The sequence below is a fragment of the Bufo gargarizans genome, chromosome 3 (assembly GCF_014858855.1).
Source record: "Bufo gargarizans isolate SCDJY-AF-19 chromosome 3, ASM1485885v1, whole genome shotgun sequence".
In the NCBI taxonomy this organism is placed as follows: domain Eukaryota; kingdom Metazoa; phylum Chordata; class Amphibia; order Anura; family Bufonidae; genus Bufo; species Bufo gargarizans.
In genome coordinates, this window is record NC_058082.1 from 94,951,452 (window position 1) to 94,975,161 (window position 23,710).

Consider the following 23,710-nt stretch of genomic DNA (forward strand, 5'->3'; position numbering starts at 1 on the left):
ACAACTTATTCTGGAAATTCACCTGAAACTATAGTGACACTTTAATCATTAATGTGGTAGCAATCATACTTTACAATACCTGCACTTTATGGAGTATGAATTACAACCGGTACATCACATCAGAGCCACAGAAATGTCACCGACTATAAGCCCTGCCGTACACAAGTGTAATATAAGTGCAGTAACGATGTCCACCACTAGGTGGTAGTATTGTCTAGCACATTGCTGGATGATAGAGGTTTGTATTGCATGTGGCTGAGGGACCTTTTAGTGTATCAGCGCTCCATGTGGTCAGGCGTGGTATTGCTTATATCTTTTTTTAAATATTTTTATTTAGATACTTCAGGAGGTATTTCTGCAAATCTCCTGCAGATATCAATAGATACAGATTCACATTCCAGGGACACTAAGGTGCTCACTTTTTACAATGACCTAATAAAAATATCTTCCTTCAGCCGTGGATGCCCCATTTCATAGACTCTCAAGGCCAAGTCCTGGACTAAATGTATATTCTCCACTCCAGTCTGAGAAAAAAATAATAAAGTCTGGGTCAGTCTAATAGAGTTGGAGATGCTCTGAACATTTCAATCCAGTTTCTATATTACAGCTACACTATAATAATCTGTCAGCTCATGTAATGTGATAATTATAAAAGTAATCATCGTGTTACATTAAAAACGATTTATGTTTGCAGTACCGCTCTTGACCACATGGAGTGCTGTTAAGAAGAAACACACCTGTGCAACAGAAAGCACAACCCACTACTTCCCTTCAGGCACAGTACACTGCTCTGCAGCACCACCTAGTGGTCAACATTTTTAGTGCACACAAATTTAAATTGCGATTTGAGGTTTGTTTTTAAGGTTTTCTCTCTTCCATGCTATAATAACTCCACGTGGGGAATTGTTATTTAAGCGATTGCCTTCAATTTTTAATTGCGGGTTGAATTTGACTCTGTCCTTTAAAATTAGTAATTGTCCTGCAGCTACACCCATACAGTAATGATTCCACATGGCCACTCTCACCATGGATGTTCCCCCTTTATCTATTGAATGTGCATTACTTATAGTCCCAGTGACCACTCCTACCTATTCAGATCTATATGCCATGACTTCTGTAGCTAAAAATTAACCAGCTTCCTTCCTGATGATCACCTGAGTGGTGCAGGTCTGTTATCTCCTTGGGCAGATGATTCTCCCCATTATCAGCAGGACACTTGTGAATCCAGGCGAGCAGAAGTGGACACCGACCTGTATCTGGAACATCTTCTGGGGTAGAAGAGAAAAGACATGGTAACAATGTTTCTTGGTGAGACCTTAAAGAATGTCTTGAAGGAGCTTATTGGGTTCCATGACAACTCCTAAAGCGGAAAGTTGGGATGAGGAGGTAACACGTTCTCCAGGACTCCTTACCCTCATGCCTTGCCTTGTATTTGGAATAGACTTTCCATCTGTGAGGTGTGCTGCTCTAGGTTGCTCAAAGGATGGTTCTCTAACTTATGATCTATCGTAGGGGTGGTGACGAATAGTCCTCAGCCATGTCTCTGCTCTTCCGGTGCAGCCGGCAGACCATGCTGGCGGTTGCCTTGTCCTTGGGATATTTCATGTACCTGTTTATGGGGGCTATGATGTTCCAACTGCTGGAGAAACAAGCTGAAGCCAAATCCAGAGACAAGTTCCAGCTGGCCAAGTTAGGGTTCCTACAGAACTACACCTGCTTAGATGCTGGAGCCATTGAACAATTTGTACAGGTATGATGACCAACGCAACAACCTAATCTTACTCGATATATGAATGTTCGGTTGTGTATGTACACAATGTGTATCACTTTAGATTTGGGCTTTGAGGTCATTACAGTCCTCAGACTGCAGAAGGTTTTCCATTAAAATTTCTCTTTATTTCCATGTATTGATTTTACCTTCTAACTTCCAAAATCTTCTAGGTCATCAGCATATGGCTTTACTATAAGGATTGTTTTTGTTTGTTTTTTTCTTTTGTGGAAGTTTTTGCCAAAAAGCTATTTTTTGCTCAGAACTTTTCAAATTCATTTAAGAAGCTTCTGCATGGGTTATGGAAAACGTTGACTCTCCCTGCCAATCTCGAATACAGCTGGGACTAGAGAAGCGCCCATGGACTACAGTAGTTGGCCAGCCTCTCCAATCTCCAGCCACCGAAGCTTCTAGCTCCTTTAGAGTTGTCATAGGTCTTCTTCTTGGCAGATCTCTTGGTTTTTGAGGATGGTCAACTGTAGACAGATTGGGCCGTAGTCTTTCACCCTTCCAATGATTGACTTGTCGGTACTCTTAAGGTGTATTTAGTGAAAATTACTTGTCTCCATCCCCTGACCTGTTAGGATTTTTGTTATGTCTTCAAGGAGTAATTTTCAAAGGACCTGACTCTTGAACATTGAAAATATCTCGAGGTGTTCTCCATTTGACTAGTTATGTGACTTCTTAAACGAAATGGTTGTTCTGGTGATGATTTCGGTGTGTTATAATAATGGGGGTGAATACTTGTGCATTCAATTATTTTGAATGTAACTTGAAAAAGTCTAAAAGGGGTGAACATTTTTGAACCTTTTTTAGGCACTGCATATATAGAGGTATTTCTGAACCAGGTTTTGTGCACCTTGTGTCCCTTGGCTGAGGATTATGGAAGGTTTTAGTGCTATTGGGTTGGGTTCAGAAGAAGATGTGATCTGTATACAGTTTGCCCATTTTCCAGGGCTTCTCAGATCTTCTTCCAGAGGTATAAGTTTTGTGTGGCTGGGATTTTGCCACCTTCAGGGTAACTATATCTGGTCCTAGAGAACATCAAGTGACAAGTTCAGTTTGGATGATCAATTTTAAGAAATAGAAGATATTTTGGGTCTGTTAGAGGGCTATAACACATTCAAAAAAATTGCAGACCAATGTAAAATATGTTGTCCTATACTTTTTGCTTATTTAGTTCTCAGTTCTGTCATATTAGAAGCTGCTTAGAAATCTGATGGCAATTGACTCTTTTTCACTTGTAGTACCAATTTTCACCAAGACCAATAGTAAATATTTTCCATAGACACTAATACAATCGCGGCCCCAGCTCGGATTTGGTCAAAGCTCTGATATTAGATGTACAGGTGATTTAGAGGAAAGTCTACAAGTACAAATGACCTCACATTTCCCCCCCTTGTTTTTCCTGAGAATTAGTCACGAGACTATGAAATATCATAAATGAGGTTGTAGTCAACTAGAAAATCTGGGGAGAGTTATTAATGTAATGCTTCCGCAGCTCAAGGGAACAATCCAGATAACAGGGCAGATTATGACCCCACAAGTCATAAAATCCTCTACAGAGCGAATATTCAATATTGCACTGATCCCAGGCCTCTTCTCGCACAGCGTCTTTGGTGTTTGTTACATTCCCTTTCATAGCCTGCATGGCTTGGGTCAATCTAATGCCAGGTCTCTGGAATTTAAAGGGTGACTCCACATAAAAATAAGATAATTCTTTACACCAAAGTAGTCACCTGCAGCAAATCTGTCACTGCATCTATGCTGTTATTTTCTGACATCCCAGGTAACCACATCCTATACAAACAGTGATGTACAGCGTATTATGCTGTTGTATCGGAAGGCATTAGTCCGGATTGACTGCACGTCTCAGCCCCCACAGTGGGGCTCTCTTGCATTGTCAGCACTCCCCTATGCTCCTTAGATAGACTGCTTACCTGTAACTTTATACTAGTGGAAGAGGAGATCAGCGAGTATATTATTACTGTGGCTGACACTGTTGTGGAGACACTGGCACTGCTGTGAGACGCTATGGTTGTGGTTGCATCTGCTAAGGAGGCACTATTATGGCCAGTGCATAACACAGCTTAAATGTGTACAGGGGCCACATATGGCTGTTCCTTTTTACAGAGTTTGGTGATTTCCATATATTACAACTAAAAAGTTGTTGCTTTCAAATTTAATGCCACATTTTAATTATTATTTTTAATGCCAAATTATTCTCAAACTGATGAGCATTCTCACTCCAGGCATTTTCTCATAGATATTTTCATCTCAGATATTTTCTTTTCATACATTCTCACACCAGATATTGTCACCTCAGATATTCTCTTTTCATGCATTCTCACACCAGATATTCTCACTTCCAATATTCCCCCTTCATATATTCTCACACAATTCTCACTCCATATATTCTTACATTAGCTATTCTCACCTCAGATATTCTCACTCCATATATTCTCACACTAGATATTCTCTCCTCAGATATTCTCCCTCCATATATTCTCCTTCCATGTATTCTCACACTATTCTCACCTCAGATGTTCTCGCTCAATATATTCTCACACTAGATATTCTAACCTCAGATACTCTCATTCCATATATTTTCACACTAGATATTCTCACTCCATACTTTCTCACACTAGATATTCTTACTAGATATTTTCACATTCTTATTCCATATATATCTAACTTTAGATCGCGTCTCTCCGTACATTCTCATACTAGATATTCTCTCCTCAAATACTCTCACTCCATATATTCCCGTACTAGATATTCTCAGATATTCTCCCTCCATGCATTCTCACCTCAGATATTTATCACTCCATATATTCTCACACTAGATAATCTCACAACAGATATTCTTTTTCCACACATTCTCGCACCAGATATTCTCACCTCTGATATTATCTCTCCCTATATTCTCACACTATTCTCACCTCAGATGTTCTTGCTCCATGCATTCACACTAGATATTCGCTCCAGATATTCTTTTTCATACTACATAGTCTGATCTCAGATATTCTCACTCCATACATTCTCACACAAGATATTCTCACCTCAGATATTCTTAGTTCATATATTCTCACTCCATATATCTCTCACTAGATAGTCTCTCCAGATATTCTCACTCCTTACATTCTCACACTAGATATTCTCACTCCATATATTCTTACACTAGATATTTTCATCTTAGATATTCTCACTCCATATACTCTCAAACTAGATCTTCTCTCCAGATGTTCTCACTCTTTACATTCTTACACTAGATATTCTTTCCTTAGATATTCTCACTCCATATATTCTCATACTAGATATTCTCATTTCAGATATTCTCGCTCCATACATTCTCACACTAGATATTGTCACCTCAGATAATCTCACTCCATATATTTTGACACTAGATATTTTATTCTCATTATATACATTCTCACACTAAGTATTCTTTCTTTGGATATTCTCACGCCACACATTCTCAGACTAGATATTATCTCCTCAAATGTTCTCACTCCATATATTCTCAGAATAGATATGCTCATCTCAGATATTCTCACTCCATACATTCTCACGCTAGATATTGTCTCCTCAGATATTCTCATTGCATACATTCACACACTAGAAATTGCAATCTCAGAATTTTTCACTCCATACATTCTCACACTAGATATTCTTACCTCAAATATTCTCACTTTATATGTTCTCACCTCTTATATTCTCACTCCATATATTTCCACACTATATAGTCTCCCCTCAGAGATCTTCACTCCTTACATTCTTACACTAGATATTTTCTACTCAGATATTCTCACTCCATACATTCTCACACTAGATATTCTGACCTCAGATAGTCTAGCTCTATATATTCTCACACTGTCTAAGATATTTTCACTCCTTTCACACTAAATATTCTCATCTCAAAATTCTCACTTCATATTTTCCCATACTAGCTATTCTTATCTCAGACATTCTCTATCTATTTTCACACTAGATATTCTCCCCTCAGTAATTTTCATACCATACATTCTCAAACAGAATATTCTCACCTTAAGGGCTCAAGCACACGAACGTCCATTTCAGGTTTTTTTACTGCGCATATTTGGAACCATTCACTTCAACGAGGCTGTAAAGAACGGAAATGACTCTGTGTGCATTTAGTGTCAGTATGTCTACATGGCCATTCTGCAAAAAAATAGAACATGTCCTATTATTGTCCACATTATGGACAAGGATAGGACAGTTCTATTATGACCCGGCTGTTCCATTCCACAAAATGCGAAATAAACATGGCCGGTATCAGTGTTTTGAAGATCTGCAATTTGTCTCAATGTGCATGAGCCCTAAATATTATCACTTATAACATCTCACCAAATGTGTGTTCTCTGCAAGCTTTTTGGAGGAAAACTGACAAACCCTGTGATCAAGCTTTTTTTTCCATTATCCCCAGATATTCTTTGGCTGTACTCACACAGAACAGTCAGACTCATTGTCACCTAGAACATTCTCATGCAGCATTGTTATACAGAACACCACACAGAGAACATTTTCACAGAGAACATTCTCACCTAGAACATTCTCACACTGCTCCCGTTATCTCACTAGAATTGTAGATTGTCTCAGTTTTCACTTCTATATTAGTTACATAGTTAACACAGTTGAAAAAAAAACACATGTTCATCAAGTTGAACCAGGGGATAGGTGGGGACATGAATAAAAGAGACCGAGATTTCTACACTTTTACATAAACATTAATGTCATTTACTTTTAAGAATTCATCGAAGCCCTTTTTAAAACTGTCCACTGTTCTTGCCGTGACCACATCCTGAGGTGGCTGCTCCACGGATTCACAGTTCTTACAGTAAAATATATTGACTTTAGTCAAGGTTTTGTTGCTCTTGTCACTATATTCCCCCTTATCAGGTCTCCATAATCTGATACCTGTGATACTTTGTTGCAGACGTGTTCTAATTAATGTTATTTATTTTTATATAGAGAATCTGATAGATTGAACGGTTCCTTGCGCACACAGTGTCTCTGCTCCTGTATATGACATTTCCCTGCAGGATCTTCACAAAGGTCATTCAGATAAACATTCATAATGGGTGCAAGCAGAGTCAGCCGGCTGCCAGGAGATATTTACCTGCGAAGGCGAGAAATACGGTGGCTCCAAAACATCAAACACAAATAAGATTCCAGAGCCGGATAAACACAATGAGTCAGAGCTGGTCCCGGACACAAACTGCACATTCACCCGAAAACGATTGATGAGGACGCTGAGGGACACATTATTATGAATCTCAAATGCAACTGTACAAGTATTTATTATTAAAGGGATATTTTCATCTGAGACAATGGGGGCATATCGCTAGGATATGCCCCCATTGTCTGATTGTCTATATCGAGAACGGAGCGGGGAGCGCTGTGGCTGGAGGACCCCAAATTTCCCGGGGTCCGTACACCACCAAGCGCTAATCCCCGCCTCTCCAATAGAAGCAAATGGGAGCGTGCCGCGCATGCGCGGCCCATGCTCCCATTCATTTCTATGGGGCAGACGGCAATCGAGCCGGTGCTCGGCTATTTTCGGCGGCCCCATAGAAATAAATGGAGTGCGGCTGCGCATGCGCAGTGCGCTCTCCTTCACTTTCAGGGTTCCGTTTTCGATATAGATGCAGGTCCCAGCGGTGGGACCCGCACCTATCAGACAATTGGGGCATATCCTAGCGATATGCCCCCATTGTCTGAGATGAGAAAACCCCTTTAAAGGGATTGTCTGGGTTCAGGGCTGAACCCAGATATAAGCTCCCCTTCACTCCTTTACCATGTAAAACCGCCCAAAACAGCACTATACACCGCTATTTTGTGCCAATGACGTCATCCCTGCTAGGTGGAAAGTCTCCACCTAGCATACTGATGTGAAGCCCGGTACGTCACCGGCTCACAACAAACAGACCTTGCCCTGCGTGATGCAGCGCAAGGCAAGGGGAGCATCACAGCAAGGAAATACTCCGATGCTCTACACCTGCATGGTGAAGGGGAGCTTACAGTATATCCTGGGCTGAACCCGGACAACCCCTTTAACTGTTAAAGGGTCACTAACTTTTCAAAAATATGTCATAGGGACATATCAAAAAATTAGATCTGTGGGGGGCTGAGCACTGGGACCCCCACCAGTCCCTAGAATGAAGGGAGAGAAGCGCACGCATAGCACTCTCTCTCTCTTCGCATAGACTTCTATAGAGTCCAGTCTCATGCAGCAAGGAGAGAGAGTGCGCTATGCGTGAGCTTCTCTCCCTTCGTTCTACAGATCATGGAGGTCTCAGCACTCAGACCCTCACAGATCTAAACGTTTGATATGTTTTTATGAAATATCAAAAGTTTTTTGAAAACGTAGGGACACTTTAACCTCTTTGTAACAGCCACTAAGTCGCTATCAGATGTGGCTTAGGGCTAAACCAGGGAGTAAAATCTTAAGGGAATTTGAGCTCTTCACCCATAACCTTTGTAAGGATGTATGGACTTAACCTCAGGGAATCCCCAGGTTGCTACCCCCCACAATAGACTCTGTTAGCAATGGCTGTCATGTAGATGGACAGTAGACATCAAGTTGTGGTATCAAGCAAGGGGCAGACTGGCCATAGAACCTAAAGGGAAATTTCCCAGTGGGCTGATGGCCAGAAGGCCACCCAAGCCCTCCTCATTGCTGCCATCTGGGTACGTAATGATCTGATGCTCAATGGTTGCAGGTGCACTCCTGAACTCAACTATATCGCCTTCCTCAGGATGGCGATACAGTTGAATACTATGGTGAGGACGGCAGTATTTTGTGCTGCAATGTGGCATTTGGTTTTGCTGGGTTGGTATTTTGTGCTGCACTGTGGTACTGCAGGCCTCACCTACTTCTGTTTTCTCTGCCTACTTGTGTTGCCCCGTCTTCTGTCAATTTGGACCTGCCTACAACATGGAGTTGTTTTTTGGTTTTTTTTCCAGGGTCACTTTAAGTTCACAGTCCACCCCTAGTACCAAGGCAGTGGGCTGAAACTGTGGTCAGACAATGCACAGCTTGAGGCTGACAGAGTTTGTCATAAGTGGTAAACAGGTCAAGGTCAGTACAGGCACAGACAAGAAGACAATTATTTAGTCAGTGTCGATGAAACACAATCTTTAGGAATCGAAAGGGCTTTATTACTCAGGCCCCTAGTTATGGTTGAAGGATCCTTAAGAAGCCAGGGGCACTTGTTGAAGTCAGGTAAGATTAGTGTGCAGGCCAGTCAGCAGCTGGGTATGCTCGTAAGTCATGGGCCAGGCTGAGTGATGCTGATGGACAGTGCTGGGCTGGATGAGCTAGAGAATTATTGCAGTGCCCCCAGCCTATGCTTTTCCTCTTAGGTGTGTGGGCAAATTGTTGATGGAGTTTACGGATGAAGGGGGGAGCATGGCTGTTTTTTTCAGGTTCCCAGGGTTGCTCTTCTGGATCACAAATTAGCCTCTGGATTTCCTAACATCCAGGATCTGGGTGGTCTCCACCGATAGAAATACTGCATTAGTATCATGCTTCCTAGAAAACCAGTTAGGCTGACTTTTCAGGGAGATACATCTCTTACAAAGAAGGGACAGAAATGTTTGAAAATAAGAAATAATCATTACCCACCTCCTCGATCCTCTGCTGCTCCAGTCCTCTGCTGCTCTCCATTTCCTGTTCCTGGCTTGACACACAGGAAATTACTTGAAATGCCCTCTCAGGCAAACAAGCCACTTCCTGTGTGTCAAGCCAGGAACAGGAAGTGGACTGGAGAAGCTTTGGAACAGCAGTGTAGGAGGATCGCTGAGGTTGGGTTCTTCCTTGTAACCATTTCTGGTGTTCTGTATTTTAAAAATTATCTTCTGAGAAAACCCCTAAAATCTATTTTAGAATGGTATATGGACCCAGAAAGTGAGGAACATGTTTATAAGAGGGGCGCTTGAGATGTCATTACCTGAATGAAAACATTATTTTGTTACCAGGTAAAATGTGAGCAGGAGATCTGTGTCTTTTGTCTGCGGTCTTCTTACAACAAGAAATGTCTTGTAAAAATGAAGGCTGCATACCATACCTACATTGTTTTTTTGCCAGATTTCCCAATGAAGTCAGTTGGATAGGACGTGGCTGTAGGTAACTCAAAGGGAGGCCATGGAGTCAGAGGATGTGTTTGATGGATAAGGAGGATAAAGACCAGTCAAGAGACTATAATGGGCCATCCTTTAGAAGTGGTTGAAGCCTAACCAGACAGTACAGCCAGAAGAGTTTGGAAGAGTTGTGACAAAGTCCATGGATATGTGGGTCCAAGGGGTATTAGGAATTAGTAGTGGAAGGCACAAGCCTGCAGGTCATTGCTGTGACCCCTTGTTTGAAGCACAGGAAGAACATTTTGCCACATGGTCCCTTACATCGGAATCACCAGTATGTGTGCGAGATGAGATCCAGAGACTTGGTGCTGTGGAAGAATGCAGATAGGGTTGATGATAAGCTGTGGCTCTAGAGTTCGATCTTCTGGGTTAAAAGATTTGGGATAAAGAGTCCACCTTGAATTTTTTTTCTTCAGTTTATAGCTAGTATAAGACAAAATTGAATCTGGAGAAAAATAATCACCATGGTGCTTGACAGGAGTCCAGACTTGAACAGTCTTAGAATTTCTAGGATCGGTAGAACTGGTCTGAAGAAGTCTCCTCCAACAGATGACGCCACTCCACTCGCAAGAAGTTCTCCATCTGCAAGAGAAAATGCTTTTCAAAGAAGTCACTGGAGGAAGTCTTCCCTCAGCACCTTGTTAGAAAGGACAGCTCCAACCCTTAGAGTCATCAACGTCTGTGAAGAATAGCAAAGTGGAATGAGAATCAGAAAAGTGGCAGAAGAGAAACCACATTTTCACTCATAAAAAGGCAGTAAACCCTTGGACTTCCAATTTCTGACCCCTTCTCTGGTAAGGGTGGAGATGGGCTCAGCTAGATTACAGAAATGAGGGATAAACTGTCAATAATTATTGGCAAATCCCAGGAATCATTGTATGGCTTTAAGTCCCTGTGGATGCAACCGAATACACACAGCAGACAACTCTTCTGGGTCTATCTGAAGGTCTTGATCAGATACTGTATCCCCAAGGAAAGGTGACCGGGCTTGTTCCAGGAGAGATTTTTCAAGTTTAGCCTACAGATGTTTTTCATGAACTCACTGAAGCACGTAGTTAAATGAACACAACAGGACATGTCAGAAGGATGTTGTCCAGAGATATAAGCACACAGACTTAAAGATGATCTCATAAGATGTTGACAGATTCAAGGAACACAGTGAGGGAATCACAAAATCACTCCAAAGGTCATGACTAAGTGCTCAAAATGCCCATCACTGGTATTGAAGAACACTTCATTTATCTCCCTCACATATGCCCTGAGGTCCAGTTTCGAGAAATTTTTGGCCACTTGAATGGGGTCAAACTGTTTGGAAATCAAGGTCAATTAGTATTTGTCCTTTCCTGTAATTTTGTGTAGACCATAGTCATCGGTACAGGGATTTACTGTAGGCAGCCATCTTTCTTTTGCACAAACAAGAATCTCGCCGGAGAGTTGGATTTACATATAAAGCCTCTTTCCAGATTTTATGTAATGTGCCATACTGTAGGCTCCATCTCCTAGACCATGTGGAGGACTGGTACCAGTCATAAGATCAATAGAGCAGTCATAGGGCCTGTCAGGAGGTAGAGTCTCAGCTCGTTCTTTGCTGAATATGTCTGAGAAGTCAGTGTAAGCTTTAGGCATCACAGGCAACAGCAAATGCTGTTCACATGGAGGACATAGACAGATGACAAGCAGATGGGATTGACCAGCGTCTCCACAATGGACAGTTGCTGAGTTCCAGAAGATGACTGCTGCAAATTTTTGTATCCATGGTAGCTTTGTGAGGAATGGATTGATGGATCTGTGAATGATGTAGAAGGACACCTCCCCTTGCAATGGCTTGGTGAGAAAGTGGAAGGTCTCGGGGAGGATATTGACATTCTTAGAGGAGATACAAATCAGTTTCCCCTAGGAAATCACTGGAATCTGAAAGTGAGAGGACTTACAAATGAGTTTTCTGGCAGAACCAGAGTCCAAGAAGGCTAGCACTGGGAAACGAAATTCTGGGAGGCCTGGGACATTGGAAACCTTATTTTTCAAGAGGAAGAAACTTTTCTGAAGGTAACGTCTCCTACTGGCTGTAGCCTCTGGAGTTTCCCAGCTTCACAGGACCAGCACAGGGTGTTCCTTGCCTCCGCAGTACAGGCAGAGATTATTAGCTCCTCTGTGTAGTTTTTCTGTTTCTGAGTCTTTCATCTTGCATGTTCAGAGGCCAGAACAGGGTTCTTTAGTGGCCTTTGGAATGTGGGTGCAAGTCTACTGCCGACCTGATTGACAAGGGACATAGATTCATCTACAGAAGAAGGCAAATCTTGGACAGCCAACTTGACTTTAATATGACCTGCAGACATTTCCAGAACATATCCAAAAGAGCCTTATAATTCCTCAGATGCCGGGATACAGAATCCACTGTAGATAGCCGAAGCTTGGAAGAGGCAGTAGAGGGAGCTCATCCTGATTCTTCCACTCTTGAAAGTTGTTAGGAACAAGATTGGACATCACCAGGACATTACATTCCCAGGGAGATGAGGTCCAGGCCAAACAGAGTGGCATGAACTGGGTCCACTGTATTTAGGCCAATGGGAGTTGTGGACCTATGATGTTGCTAATGGATTTGATGTAGGGTTAAATCATGGAGTGAAATGTAAGAGACAGTGAATCCTTCGCCCTCATCTCCCACCAGGGGGTATAGACTGTCCCACAGAGAAGCCCAAGATAACTACCTTCAGATAAGTCTCCACATAGACCTTAGACACCAAGACATGTTACCAAGGAGTTGTAATCGGGGTCGGGACAGGCAGCGTTCATGGGTAAGCAATAGACAGGCAAAGGTCAGGATCAGGAGCGGTGGACGAGAACATGTGGTCAGGTAATCGACCCGGGTCAATGCCAAATGAGACAGAAACAAACAAAGCTTATGCTCAGGCACTGAGTGATGGCAGAAAGATCAGAAAGAAGCCAGGGACACTTGGACAATGGCTGAACTGTACTGGCCCTAGAAGAGGCTATAGAAGCCTGAGCATGCATGTGCCCCATGAACTGAGCGGTGCGATGCAGATACAGAGCAGCGTTGGAAAGCAGGACACTGCCACAGAGATAGAGGAGCCAGCGAATAGTTACACACTCCAGTGATATGAACCATCCTAGACCACCATCTATTAGCATTAACCCCCTCATCACCCTAGACCACCATCTATCAGTATTAAGCCCTTCATCACCCTAGACCACCATGTATCAGCATTAACCCCCCTCATCATCCTAGACCACCATCTATCAGCATTAACCCCCTCATCATCCTAGACCACCATCTATTAGCATTAACCCCCCTCATCACCCTAGACCACCATGTATCAGCATTAACCCCCCCCCCTCATCACCCTAGACCACCATCTATCAGTATTAAGCCTTTCATCACCCTAGACCACCATCTATCAGCATTAACCCCCCTCATCATCCTAGACCACCATCTATCAGCATTAACCCCCTCATCATCCTAGACCACCATCTATCAGCATTAACCCCCCTCATCATCCTAGACCACCATCTATCAGCATTAACCCCTTCATCATCCTAGACCACCATCTATCAGCATTAACCCCTTCATCACCCTAGACCACCATCTATCAGCATTAACCCCTTCATCACCCTAGACCACCACCTATCAGCATTAACCCTCCTCATCACCATAGACCACAATCTATCCGCATTGCCCCCCCTCATCACCCTAGACCACCAGAGATACTAGACAACCTCTATGCCACACTAGACCCCCAGGACTATTACAGGAAGAGTATCATTGACGTCTATACAACATTGTGCAAAAATTTATAGTTGTGAATGTAGGGAGGACGAGGGCAATTTTGAACCCACCCCTTTGCCATGATATAAAACTGGTGGGTGCAGCGGTTATCGCCAGCGCATTACGGGCATTTTACACTCTATGAATCAGTTCTGGGAATGATGTAGCAGAGTTAGCCGGTCCCTAACCCCTCCAGACGCTGATGGGGGGGTGCAGATCACTCTCTGGAGAACTGCAGAAATGTTCCGTCCATGAGGCAAGGTGAAAGCAACGACGGTAAGGCCCCTTTCGCACGAGCAAGTATTCCACGCGGGTGGACGCATTGCGCCCGCACTGAATCCGGACCCATTCATTTCAATGGGTCTGTGTACATGAGCGTTGTTTTTCACGCATCACTTGTGGGCTGCGTGAAAATCACATCACACCCGCAAGCAAGGAAGAGGTTGTTTGTAAACCTTCTGTTTTTTGTCACCCGCTTGAAAAAAGCATCAATGCGCATTTCACCCGCGCGATAATCGGGCAAAACTGAATGAACTTGCTTGCGGAATCTCGCATTTTTAACTAAACGCATCCGGACCTAATCTGTATCGCTCGTCTGCCAGGGGCCTAAGAGAGTCCAGAATAAGTGCCCCCCAGAACAAGGGGCTGATGGCGGAGAGTAGTTGAGGCAATGACAGCAGATGATGCTTGTAGATCCCGTGGACTACACAACGCTGGTTAAGACCTTCCCTATTATATGGAACACTGGTCACCAGAGCTGACAATCTAATCTACCAACATTACCTTCCAACAGACCAGAGGGACCTGTAGAAAGAGTGGGCATTAACTCTGTGGTCTTACATGGGGCTTCCTATTGTTGTATGGGGAATGGGGGGCATAAACCTGCACCTGAACAGGACCCCTTTTTGAATTTTGCTTTGGGGCCCTATGGAGCCCACTATAACCCAGCGGCTCCACCAGATCACCCAGTTTGGCTCTCCTCTTGTGACTTCTCTTTCCCTTCTTACAGATCATCATGGAAGCCTGGGACAAGGGGCTGAACCCCAAAGGGAACGCCACGAACCCCAGCAACTGGGACTTCAGCAATTCCTTCTTTTTTGCTGGAACAGTCATCACTACAATAGGTAAATCCCCCAGGTTACCCGGGACTATCCCTGGTGGTAGTCACTTAAAGGGATGTTCCACTTTTACCTTTAAATAACATTTTAAGAATACGCTTTAACTACCCATAATGCACCACACGCAGGAGTTCATTTGCTGCGAATAAGCTCAATGGAAACCGTCAGCAAGCTGACACGGACAAATCCTCTGCTTGCTGTGATTGGCTCATTACCTCCAAATGGGAATGACCACTAAGCAATAATAAGCTCCGTCAGCAGCAGTTAACCTGCTTGTTGCTGGTTTCCAGCATTCGCTGAGAACTACGTGGAAAAAAAAGGCGATTGGGATAAAGATAATGGATTTCCCATTTTCTGATTATAGATCCATTGATGAAAGTCTTACCTTAAAGGGGTCGTCCCCCCAAAAAATGATGAATATTGATGAAATATTAACCCATTAATAATCCAGAAGACCCGTTGTTCTGCTCTGTACTAATCGCTCTCGCTTCCAGGTTACGGTAATTTGTACCCCAGCACGATGGCGGGCCAGGTGTTCTGTGTCTTCTACGCTCTCTTCGGGATCCCCCTCAACGTGGCGTTCCTCAACCAGATCGGTAAAGGCTTGAACGCCCATCTCATCGCCCTCGGCAGGTGCATGCAGGAACCGGAAGGCTCCGGGGTAGGCGACCTGTCCTGACACTGTGTTACACATCTAGGGGGTAGCCTGACGACACACAGGTCTGCGTAGGAGCTGTATACGCAGAACGGTAGGACTATTGAACTGCTGAGTGACGGCGTGTTTGTCATCTCTACCCATAGCTTTGCACAGGAGCTGCATACACAATACGGCAGGATTGACTGATTTATCCAAGTGTCTACACCCATATGTGACCAGTGACCGTGTGTTTGTGCCCGCAGGTGATGAAGGTGGCGATGATGGGCCTGTTCCTCACCACCGGCTCGCTCCTCTTCCTCGTCTTCCCCCCCATGATCTTCAGCTACGTGGAAGGCTGGAGCTACGGGGAGGGCTTCTACTTTGCATTCATTACACTCAGCACCATTGGGTTTGGAGATTATGTGCTCGGTAAATATTAGGGTCAGGGATGAAGATATATTAAAATTTGCCTTCAATATCTCTGCTTGCTGTCAGTGAATGAGGACTATCTTTATTGCAACTAGAGGATGAAAACTGGTGCGGATCTAATACATAACTGAGGGGTTGTTACAATTGTATCCGGACCCCAGTCTGATACATTGTAACAAAGTTTCAGGACAGAGATTTGCACTCATTCTGCATGAAGCACATATGGCAAGGAAGGAACAGTAATGTGAGCAGCCTCAGGTTGTATACCCTAGTCACATCCAGAGCTGCATCCACAGTCCTCATCTATGCATTCTGCTGGGGGCAGTAGTTATTACGCATCAGACATTGCCCTGTGTGAAAGCTGCATGAACCAGCAGGAAAGGGGGTCGACCGATGCCAGGTCCTCTAGAGAGAATCTGAGTTTCTAATGCAGCTTTGGATGTAACTGGAGGGGTCTACTGCATGATGTAAATTATTCATACCACAAATCAGAATAGTGAGTGCAGCTTTCACTGTGACTAGAGTAGCATAAAGTAGTCAGAACCGCCAAATGCAGCTTTAAATGTGACTAGGGGGAGTATAGAACATGATGTAAAGTCAGGAATTTGAATGCAGCATGAGAAGTAACTGTAGGCACACTAATATTACAGATCCCGATTGTGAATTCAGCTTTAGATGTAACTGGAGAAGTATAGGAAATCGATGTATCACAAAGCAGAGTTATGAAAGCAGCTTTGGATGTAACAGGAGGAGTGTGTTACATGACATGAATCGTTTACACCAACAATCAGAAGTGTGACTGCAGCTTTGGATGTGACTGGAGCAATATAAGACATGACATATTTAACCTGCGAAATGCCAACCATATACTGACGTCTTCCCATTGTTGCCAGGAACGGATCCCAGCAAGCACTACATCTCCATCTACCGGAGCCTGGCGGCGCTGTGGATCATCTTCGGCCTGGCCTGGCTCGCCCTGGTCTTTAACCTGGGGGCAGAGATGGTGGAGAAGTTAATCCACCTGAAGATGCACAAAACTCACATCATTGAGGAGGAACCGTCCGTCCAGAAGACAGAGGAGCGAACTGTCCAGCGCAGGGTCTAAGGTCTCCCCCGGACACAGGACAGCGTACAGAACCGGACCACGTGTCATAGGAAAGGCCTGCGGGCACCAGCAGTGACATCACCGCTCTGCTGATGACATCATCACTGCTGTTATGGAGTCTTCATGGATAAAAAAAAAGTCACAAATAATGAGGTTATTCAGACCAGGACGTACGGGGGCCCCTCCGCTCCACCCTCATAGGGCAGTTACTATGGAAGACCACCATGTGCCCATCCCCCCACTGGACTACATTACCCATTAGTGGCCCCATGACTTCCAGATCTGGGGGGTTCACTCTGCCGATGCTGGGTCCTTGGGTGGAGTCTCAGGTGCCGGGGTGCGCCCTTAAAGGGAGCCTGTCGCCAAAGACGAGAGATAAAGGTCCCAATGACAACCGTGTCCTGTCTTCATGTCAGCCAATCAGCAACTTGACTCCACCCCTGTCACATGGCATCTTCTAAGGGGACAAACTCAAAGGAACAGAACTGATACATTGTGTCCTGCCCGAGGGGGCGGAGCCTAACAGAGCACAGAAGGCCCCGCCCCCAAGGCCCTGCAAAGGGTAAAATATTCACAATTGACTCGATTCTGTCCTAAATTTTGTTGCATCTGATGTATTATATTTTTTGCAGACTCTAAAATGTGACTTTTTGCAACAAAATGCGCCGCAGCTGCTGCCATAAATTTCTTATAAACAGGTCGTCTGCCGCACATCCTAAGCCGCTGCCGTCGCTCTGGCTAAATCTCGGCCATTGGACCGGTCTTGTCCAGATTACCTTAATTTTGCAACCTTACAAAAAACTGTCAGGGCGCCAATACTTTTGCACACAGGATTTCTCTTTGTACCTCTCCGCAATAACACGCTTTCTTGTGAGACAATTCTTAGAAGCACCATTTTCAGCATTAATGGCCCCACTAGAGGGCGCCGCTCCATCACTTATCTCTTAGGTTTTTTTTTTTTTTTTTTTATGTACCTGTTACTTATAGTTTGTTTTCAATTCAAACATCTCTGTTTGCTGTCAAAGAATGAACACCCCTCCTGCTCCTACCGCAGTGTATCAGTCTACAAAACCCTCTTACCTTCACTGATACACTGTAACAACCCAGTCAGCTGTGTGAGCAGGATTACAGGAATGGGTTTTCAGCCTCTGCATGCCGTAATGTCTCCATTCATTGATGGCAAGCAGAGATCTTGAAAACGGTGAAGACTATTAGAATGCTGTAGAGCTGTTCACTGTGTGATGCTTCATGTCCAGACGGGACTGATTCTGAAACTACAACTCCCAGAATCCTCCTTTTGCTCCTATAGGAGTTTCAAGAAAAGCTGAGCAAGTGCGCATGCTGGGAGTTGTAGTGTCACGGCAGCTGGAGTGCTGAAGGTTGATGACCCCCGCTGTACAATACGGACTGACTGAAGTGAGGAACATCCAGCGAGGGGCAGCCACAGGGCTGGGGAAGGGGCAGCGGTGACGCCGTCCTGCCCTTCCTGCCGCTCTACACTAGAGACCTGTAGAAATGAATAAAGTCTTAGAAACTTGTGATGTCACTTGTGAGTCGTGGGATGGAAGGGGTTAAAGACGAAAGCGTTCAGCCATGGAGATGAGTGGAAAGGTAAAGCAATCAGCGGTGAGATAAGAAGAGACAAACATTGCCAGACATCTGCTGATCCCACCTGGACACGTCTTGTAGCAATTCATTACCATTATACTTCCTGCAGCCAACACCATTAATAGGAGCGTCTCCCATCAATCATACGACGGGTCCGCAATACGCGGGACACCGGCCATGGATGCGGACCCATTCACTTCAATGAGTCTGGAACGGAAGCACTACGGAGTGCTTCAGTGGTTTCTTTCCGCAAAAAGATAGAACTTGTCCTATCTTTTTGGCGTAACGGACGGATCAAGTGAATGGGGTCGCGATCTGCATGCGGCTGGCCCACAGTCAGTGCCCGTGGATTGCGGTCCGCAGCACAAGTTCGTGAGCAAGAGACCTAAGAGACCGCACCCCAACACAACGACCGCACCCCAACACCCGCTACATCACAAATAAAGCCCCAAATTATCATTAGAACAGGAAATAACACTGACATTTGGGCTACGGGAGAATGAAATCATGGAAAAAAGATATGGCGCATCCAGCACGATGAGATGGTAAATATGCGGATGTGAAAAAATTGCACTATAGTAATAGATACAAACATGACACATGGACTAAGCCCTCACTCTAATGATACAATCTGAGACACTTGGTCAATACATTTTTCATCAAAACACATCTGTGCCCACCTACCCAGCGCCAAGGTGGTCTCAGTTCATGCGGGTCCTACCCTAAACCTGCCCATGCCGTTATGCATTTATGTTCAGGAGCGCAGACCCCGCACATACAGTGTGTTGCTCCTAGTTACCTCCGTGTGCATCAGCAGCCGGTGGGAGGAGGAGCGGCACAGCTGTATGTACCACCTAATCACGGTCGCTTCTTAGATAGGTGGGGCAAGTGCACATGAATAGTATTCCCGGAGTAGGAGCGCATTCACACCTGAAGGTGCCACTCCTTCAAGACAAATTAAACAAATCACGGGAAAAAAGATACATGGCTAAGAGTCTCCGATTTTATCATTAGAGTGAGGGCTTAGTCCATGTGTTATGTTTGTATCTATTACTATAGTGCAGTGGTGCCCAACCATTTTTCGTCTGAGGGCCGCATTAGACTTGGTATAAATTTCCCGGGCCGGAACCAGGTAGCTTTGCCAGAAAGAAATGCAAACGCTGTGAGGGGGCACGTGTGAGCATTACTACTGTGAAAAGGGCACATATCTGGCATAACTACTGTGAGGGGGCACATATCTGGGCATAACCACTGTGAGGTGGCACATATCAGGGTATAACTACTGTGAGGGGGCACATATCAGGTCATAACTACTGTGAGGTGGCACATATCAGGGTATACCTACTGTGAGGGGGCACATATCTGGGCATAACTACTGTGAGGAGGGTACATATCTTGGCATTATTACTGTGAGGGGGCACATATCAGGGCATAACTACTGTGAGGGGGCACGAGTGAGCATTACTACTCAGGGGGCACATATCTGAGCATAACTACTGTGAGGGGGCACATATCTGGGCATAACTACTGTGAGGGGGCACATATCTGGGCATAACTACTGTGAGGAGGGCACATATCTTGGCATTATTACTGTGAGGGGGCATGTGTGAGCATTACGTCTGTGAAAAGGGCACATATCTTGGCATTATTACTGTGAGGGGGCATGTGATGTATACATGTGTGTAATGTATGTAATGATCACATACTGCGCTGTCACCTTCTTCTGCAGGTCTACCTTGATGTCTGGTCTTTAGGCTTCAGTCAGATCCTCCACCGCCATGCTTGCGCTGTGTGCCCGGCACCACCAGGAGCTGGCCCCTCCTCCTTTCATCTCCCTCCGGCTTCTCCTACAGCAGGGCGATCTACCGCTCCAGTGCCCGCCCAATCTTACCAATCAGGGGCGTAGCTAAAAATGACTGGGCCCCATAGCAAAAAAAATTAGGGGCCCCCCCTCCCGGATCTCCCACCCCCACATACCTATCGGACATCCCACCCCTTCCAGAGCTCCCACCCCAACATCCCCACACCTCTCCCTAGATCCCCCCTTCAGTGTCGTCCACAGATATCCCCCCCCCTTCAGTGCCGTCCACAGATATCCCCCCCTTCAGTGCCGTCCACAGATATCCCCCCTTCAGTGCCGTCCACAAATATCCCCCCCTTCAGTGCCGTCCACAGATATCCCCTCCTTCAGTGCCGTCCACAGATATCCCCTCCTTCAGTGCCGTCCACAGATATCCCCCCCTTCAGTGCCGTCCACAGATATCCCCCCCTTCAGTGCCGTCCACAGATATCCCCCCCTTCAGTGCCGTCCACAGATATCCCCCCCTTCAGTGCCGTCCACAGATATCCCCCCCTTCAGTGCCGTCCACAGATATCCCCTCCTTCAGTGCCGTCCACAGATATCCCCCCCTTCAGTGCCGTCTACAGATATCCCCCCCTTCAGTGCCGTCCACAGATATCCCCTCCTTCAGTGCCGTCCACAGATATCCCCCCCTTCAGTGCCGTCCGCAGATCTCCTCCCTTCAGTGCCGTCCACAGATATCCCCCCCTTCAGTGTCCTCCACAGATATCCCCCCCTTCAGTGCCGTCCGCAGATATCCCCCCCTTCAGTGTCCTCCACAGATCCCCCCCTTCAGTGTCCTCCACAGATTCCCCCCCTTCAGTGTCCTCCACAGATATCCCCCCCTTCAGTGTCCTCCACAGATATCCCCCCCTTCAGTGTCCTCCACAGATATCCCCCCCTTCAGTGTCCTCCACAGATATCCCCCCCTTCAGTGTCCCCCACAGATCCCCCCCCCCCTTCAGTGTCCTCCACAGATATCCCCCCCACCCAGAGCCGCTTCCTAGCTAATTTATTCACTGCACTTGCTTCTGAAATTGAAGAGAAGCGCCGTAATCTCGCACAGGCGCACTGGCAGAGGCATCGAAGTGCGCATGAACCGTCTTCCTGGCCTCTGCCAGTGCGCCTGTGCGAGATTACGGCGCTTCTCTTCAATTTCAGAAGCAAGTGCAGTGAATAAATTAGCTAGGAGGTGGGGCTCGGCGGGGAGATTATTGCAGGCACAGGCAGCATTGCTTTGTTGCCTGTGCCGTTCGTAGCGCGGGCCACATGACACGGCTTCGCGGGCCGCAGGTTGGCAATCACTGCTATAGTGCATTATCTTCTGTGACATTGTACAGGATAATAACACTGACACTCGGGGTACAGGATAATGACACTGACACTCGGGGTACAGGATAATGACACTGACACTCGGGGTACAGGATAATGACACTGACACTTGGGGTACAGGATAATGACGCTGATACTCGGGGTACAGGATAATGACACAGACACTTGGGGTACAGGATAATGACACTGATACTTGGGGTACGGGATAATGACGCTGACACTCGGGGTACAGGATAATGACACTGACACTCGGGGTACAGGATAATGACACTGACACTTGGGGTACAGGATAATGACGCTGATACTCGGGGTACAGGATAATGACACAGACACTTGGGGTACAGGATAATGACACTGATACTTGGGGTACGGGATAATGACGCTGACACTCGGGGTACAGGATGATGACACTGACACTTGGGGTACAGGATAATGACGCTGACAGTCAGGGTACAGGATAATGACACTGACACTTGGGGTGCAGGATAATGACACTGACACTTGGGGTACGGGATAATGACACTGACACTTGGGGTACAGGATAATGACGCTGACACTCGGGGTACAGGATAATGATACTGACACTCAGGGTACAGGATAATGACACTGACACTCGGGGTACAGGATAATGACACTGACACTTGGGGTACAGGATAATGACACTGACACTTGGGGTACAGGATAATGACACTGACACTCGGGGTGCAGGATAATGACGCTGACACTCATTGTACAGGATAATGACGCTGACACTCGGGGTACAGGATAATGACACTGACACTCGGGGTACAGGATAATGACGCTGATACTCGGGGTACAGGATAATGACACAGACACTTGGGGTACAGGATAATGACACTGATACTTGGGGTACGGGATAATGACGCTGACACTCGGGGTACAGGATGATGACGCTGACACTTGGGGTACAGGATAATGACACTGACACTTGGGGTACAGGATAATGACACTGACACTCGGGGTACAGGATAATGACACTGACACTCGGGGTACAGGATAATGACGCTGATACTCGGGGTACAGGATAATGACACAGACACTTGGGGTACAGGATAATGACACTGATACTTGGGGTACGGGATAATGACACTGACACTCGGGGTACAGGATGATGACGCTGACACTTGGGGTACAGGATAATGACGCTGACAGTCGGGGTACAGGATAATGACACTGACACTTGGGGTGCAGGATAATGACACTGACACTTGGGGTACGGGATAATGACACTGACACTTGGGGTACAGGATAATGACACTGACACTTGGGGTACAGGATAATTACACTGACACTTGGGGTACAGGATAATTACACTGACACTCGGGGTGCAGGATAATGACGCTGACACTCATTGTACAGGATAATGACGCTGACACTCGGGGTACAGGATAATGACATTGACACTCGGGGTACAGGATAATGACACTGACACTTGGGGTACAGGATATAGACACTGATACTCGGGGTACAGGATAATGACACTGACACTTGGGGTACAGGATAATGACACTGACACTTGGGGTACAGGATAATGACACTGACACTTGGGGTACAGGATAATGACGCTGACACTTGGGGTACAGGATAATGACGCTGACACTTGGGGTACAGGATAATGACGCTGACACTTGGGGTACAGGATAATGACGCTGACACTTGGGGTACAGGATAATGACGCTGACACTTGGGGTACAGGATAATGACGCTGACACTTGGGGTACAGGATAATGACGCTGACACTTGGGGTACAGGATAATGACACTGACACTTGGGGTACAGGATAATGACACTGACACTCGGGGTACAGGATAATGACACTGACACTCGGGGTACAGGATAATGACACTGACACTCGGGGTACAGGATAATGACACTGACACTCAGGGTACAGGATAATGACACTGA

General features: G+C 45.6%; 1 protein-coding gene across 1 annotated transcript; it reads left to right on the forward strand.

Moving 5' to 3' along the window:
* The first annotated feature begins 1,537 nt into the window (after positions 1-1,537).
* LOC122931402 (potassium channel subfamily K member 16-like) lies at positions 1,538-17,004 on the forward strand. Its single transcript, XM_044285477.1, has 5 exons — positions 1,538-1,750; positions 14,725-14,839; positions 15,328-15,494; positions 15,734-15,899; positions 16,793-17,004. The coding sequence occupies exons 1-5, from the start codon at positions 1,538-1,540 to the stop codon at positions 17,002-17,004; spliced, it is 873 nt and encodes a 290-aa protein (XP_044141412.1).
* Positions 17,005-23,710: the final 6,706 nt, after the last annotated feature.

What these genes read in the sequence shown, in the direction of transcription:
- LOC122931402 (XM_044285477.1), top strand. Translation starts at nt 1,538, where the DNA reads ATGTCTCTGCTCTTCCGGTGCAGCCGGCAGACCATGCTGGCGGTTGCC. An exon ending in CCATTGAACAATTTGTACAG is followed by an intron (nt 1,751 to 14,724) that starts GTATGATGACCA and finishes CCCTTCTTACAG; the next exon opens with ATCATCATGGAAGCCTGGGA. An exon ending in AGGAACCGGAAGGCTCCGGG is followed by an intron (nt 15,495 to 15,733) that starts GTAGGCGACCTG and finishes TTGTGCCCGCAG; the next exon opens with GTGATGAAGGTGGCGATGAT.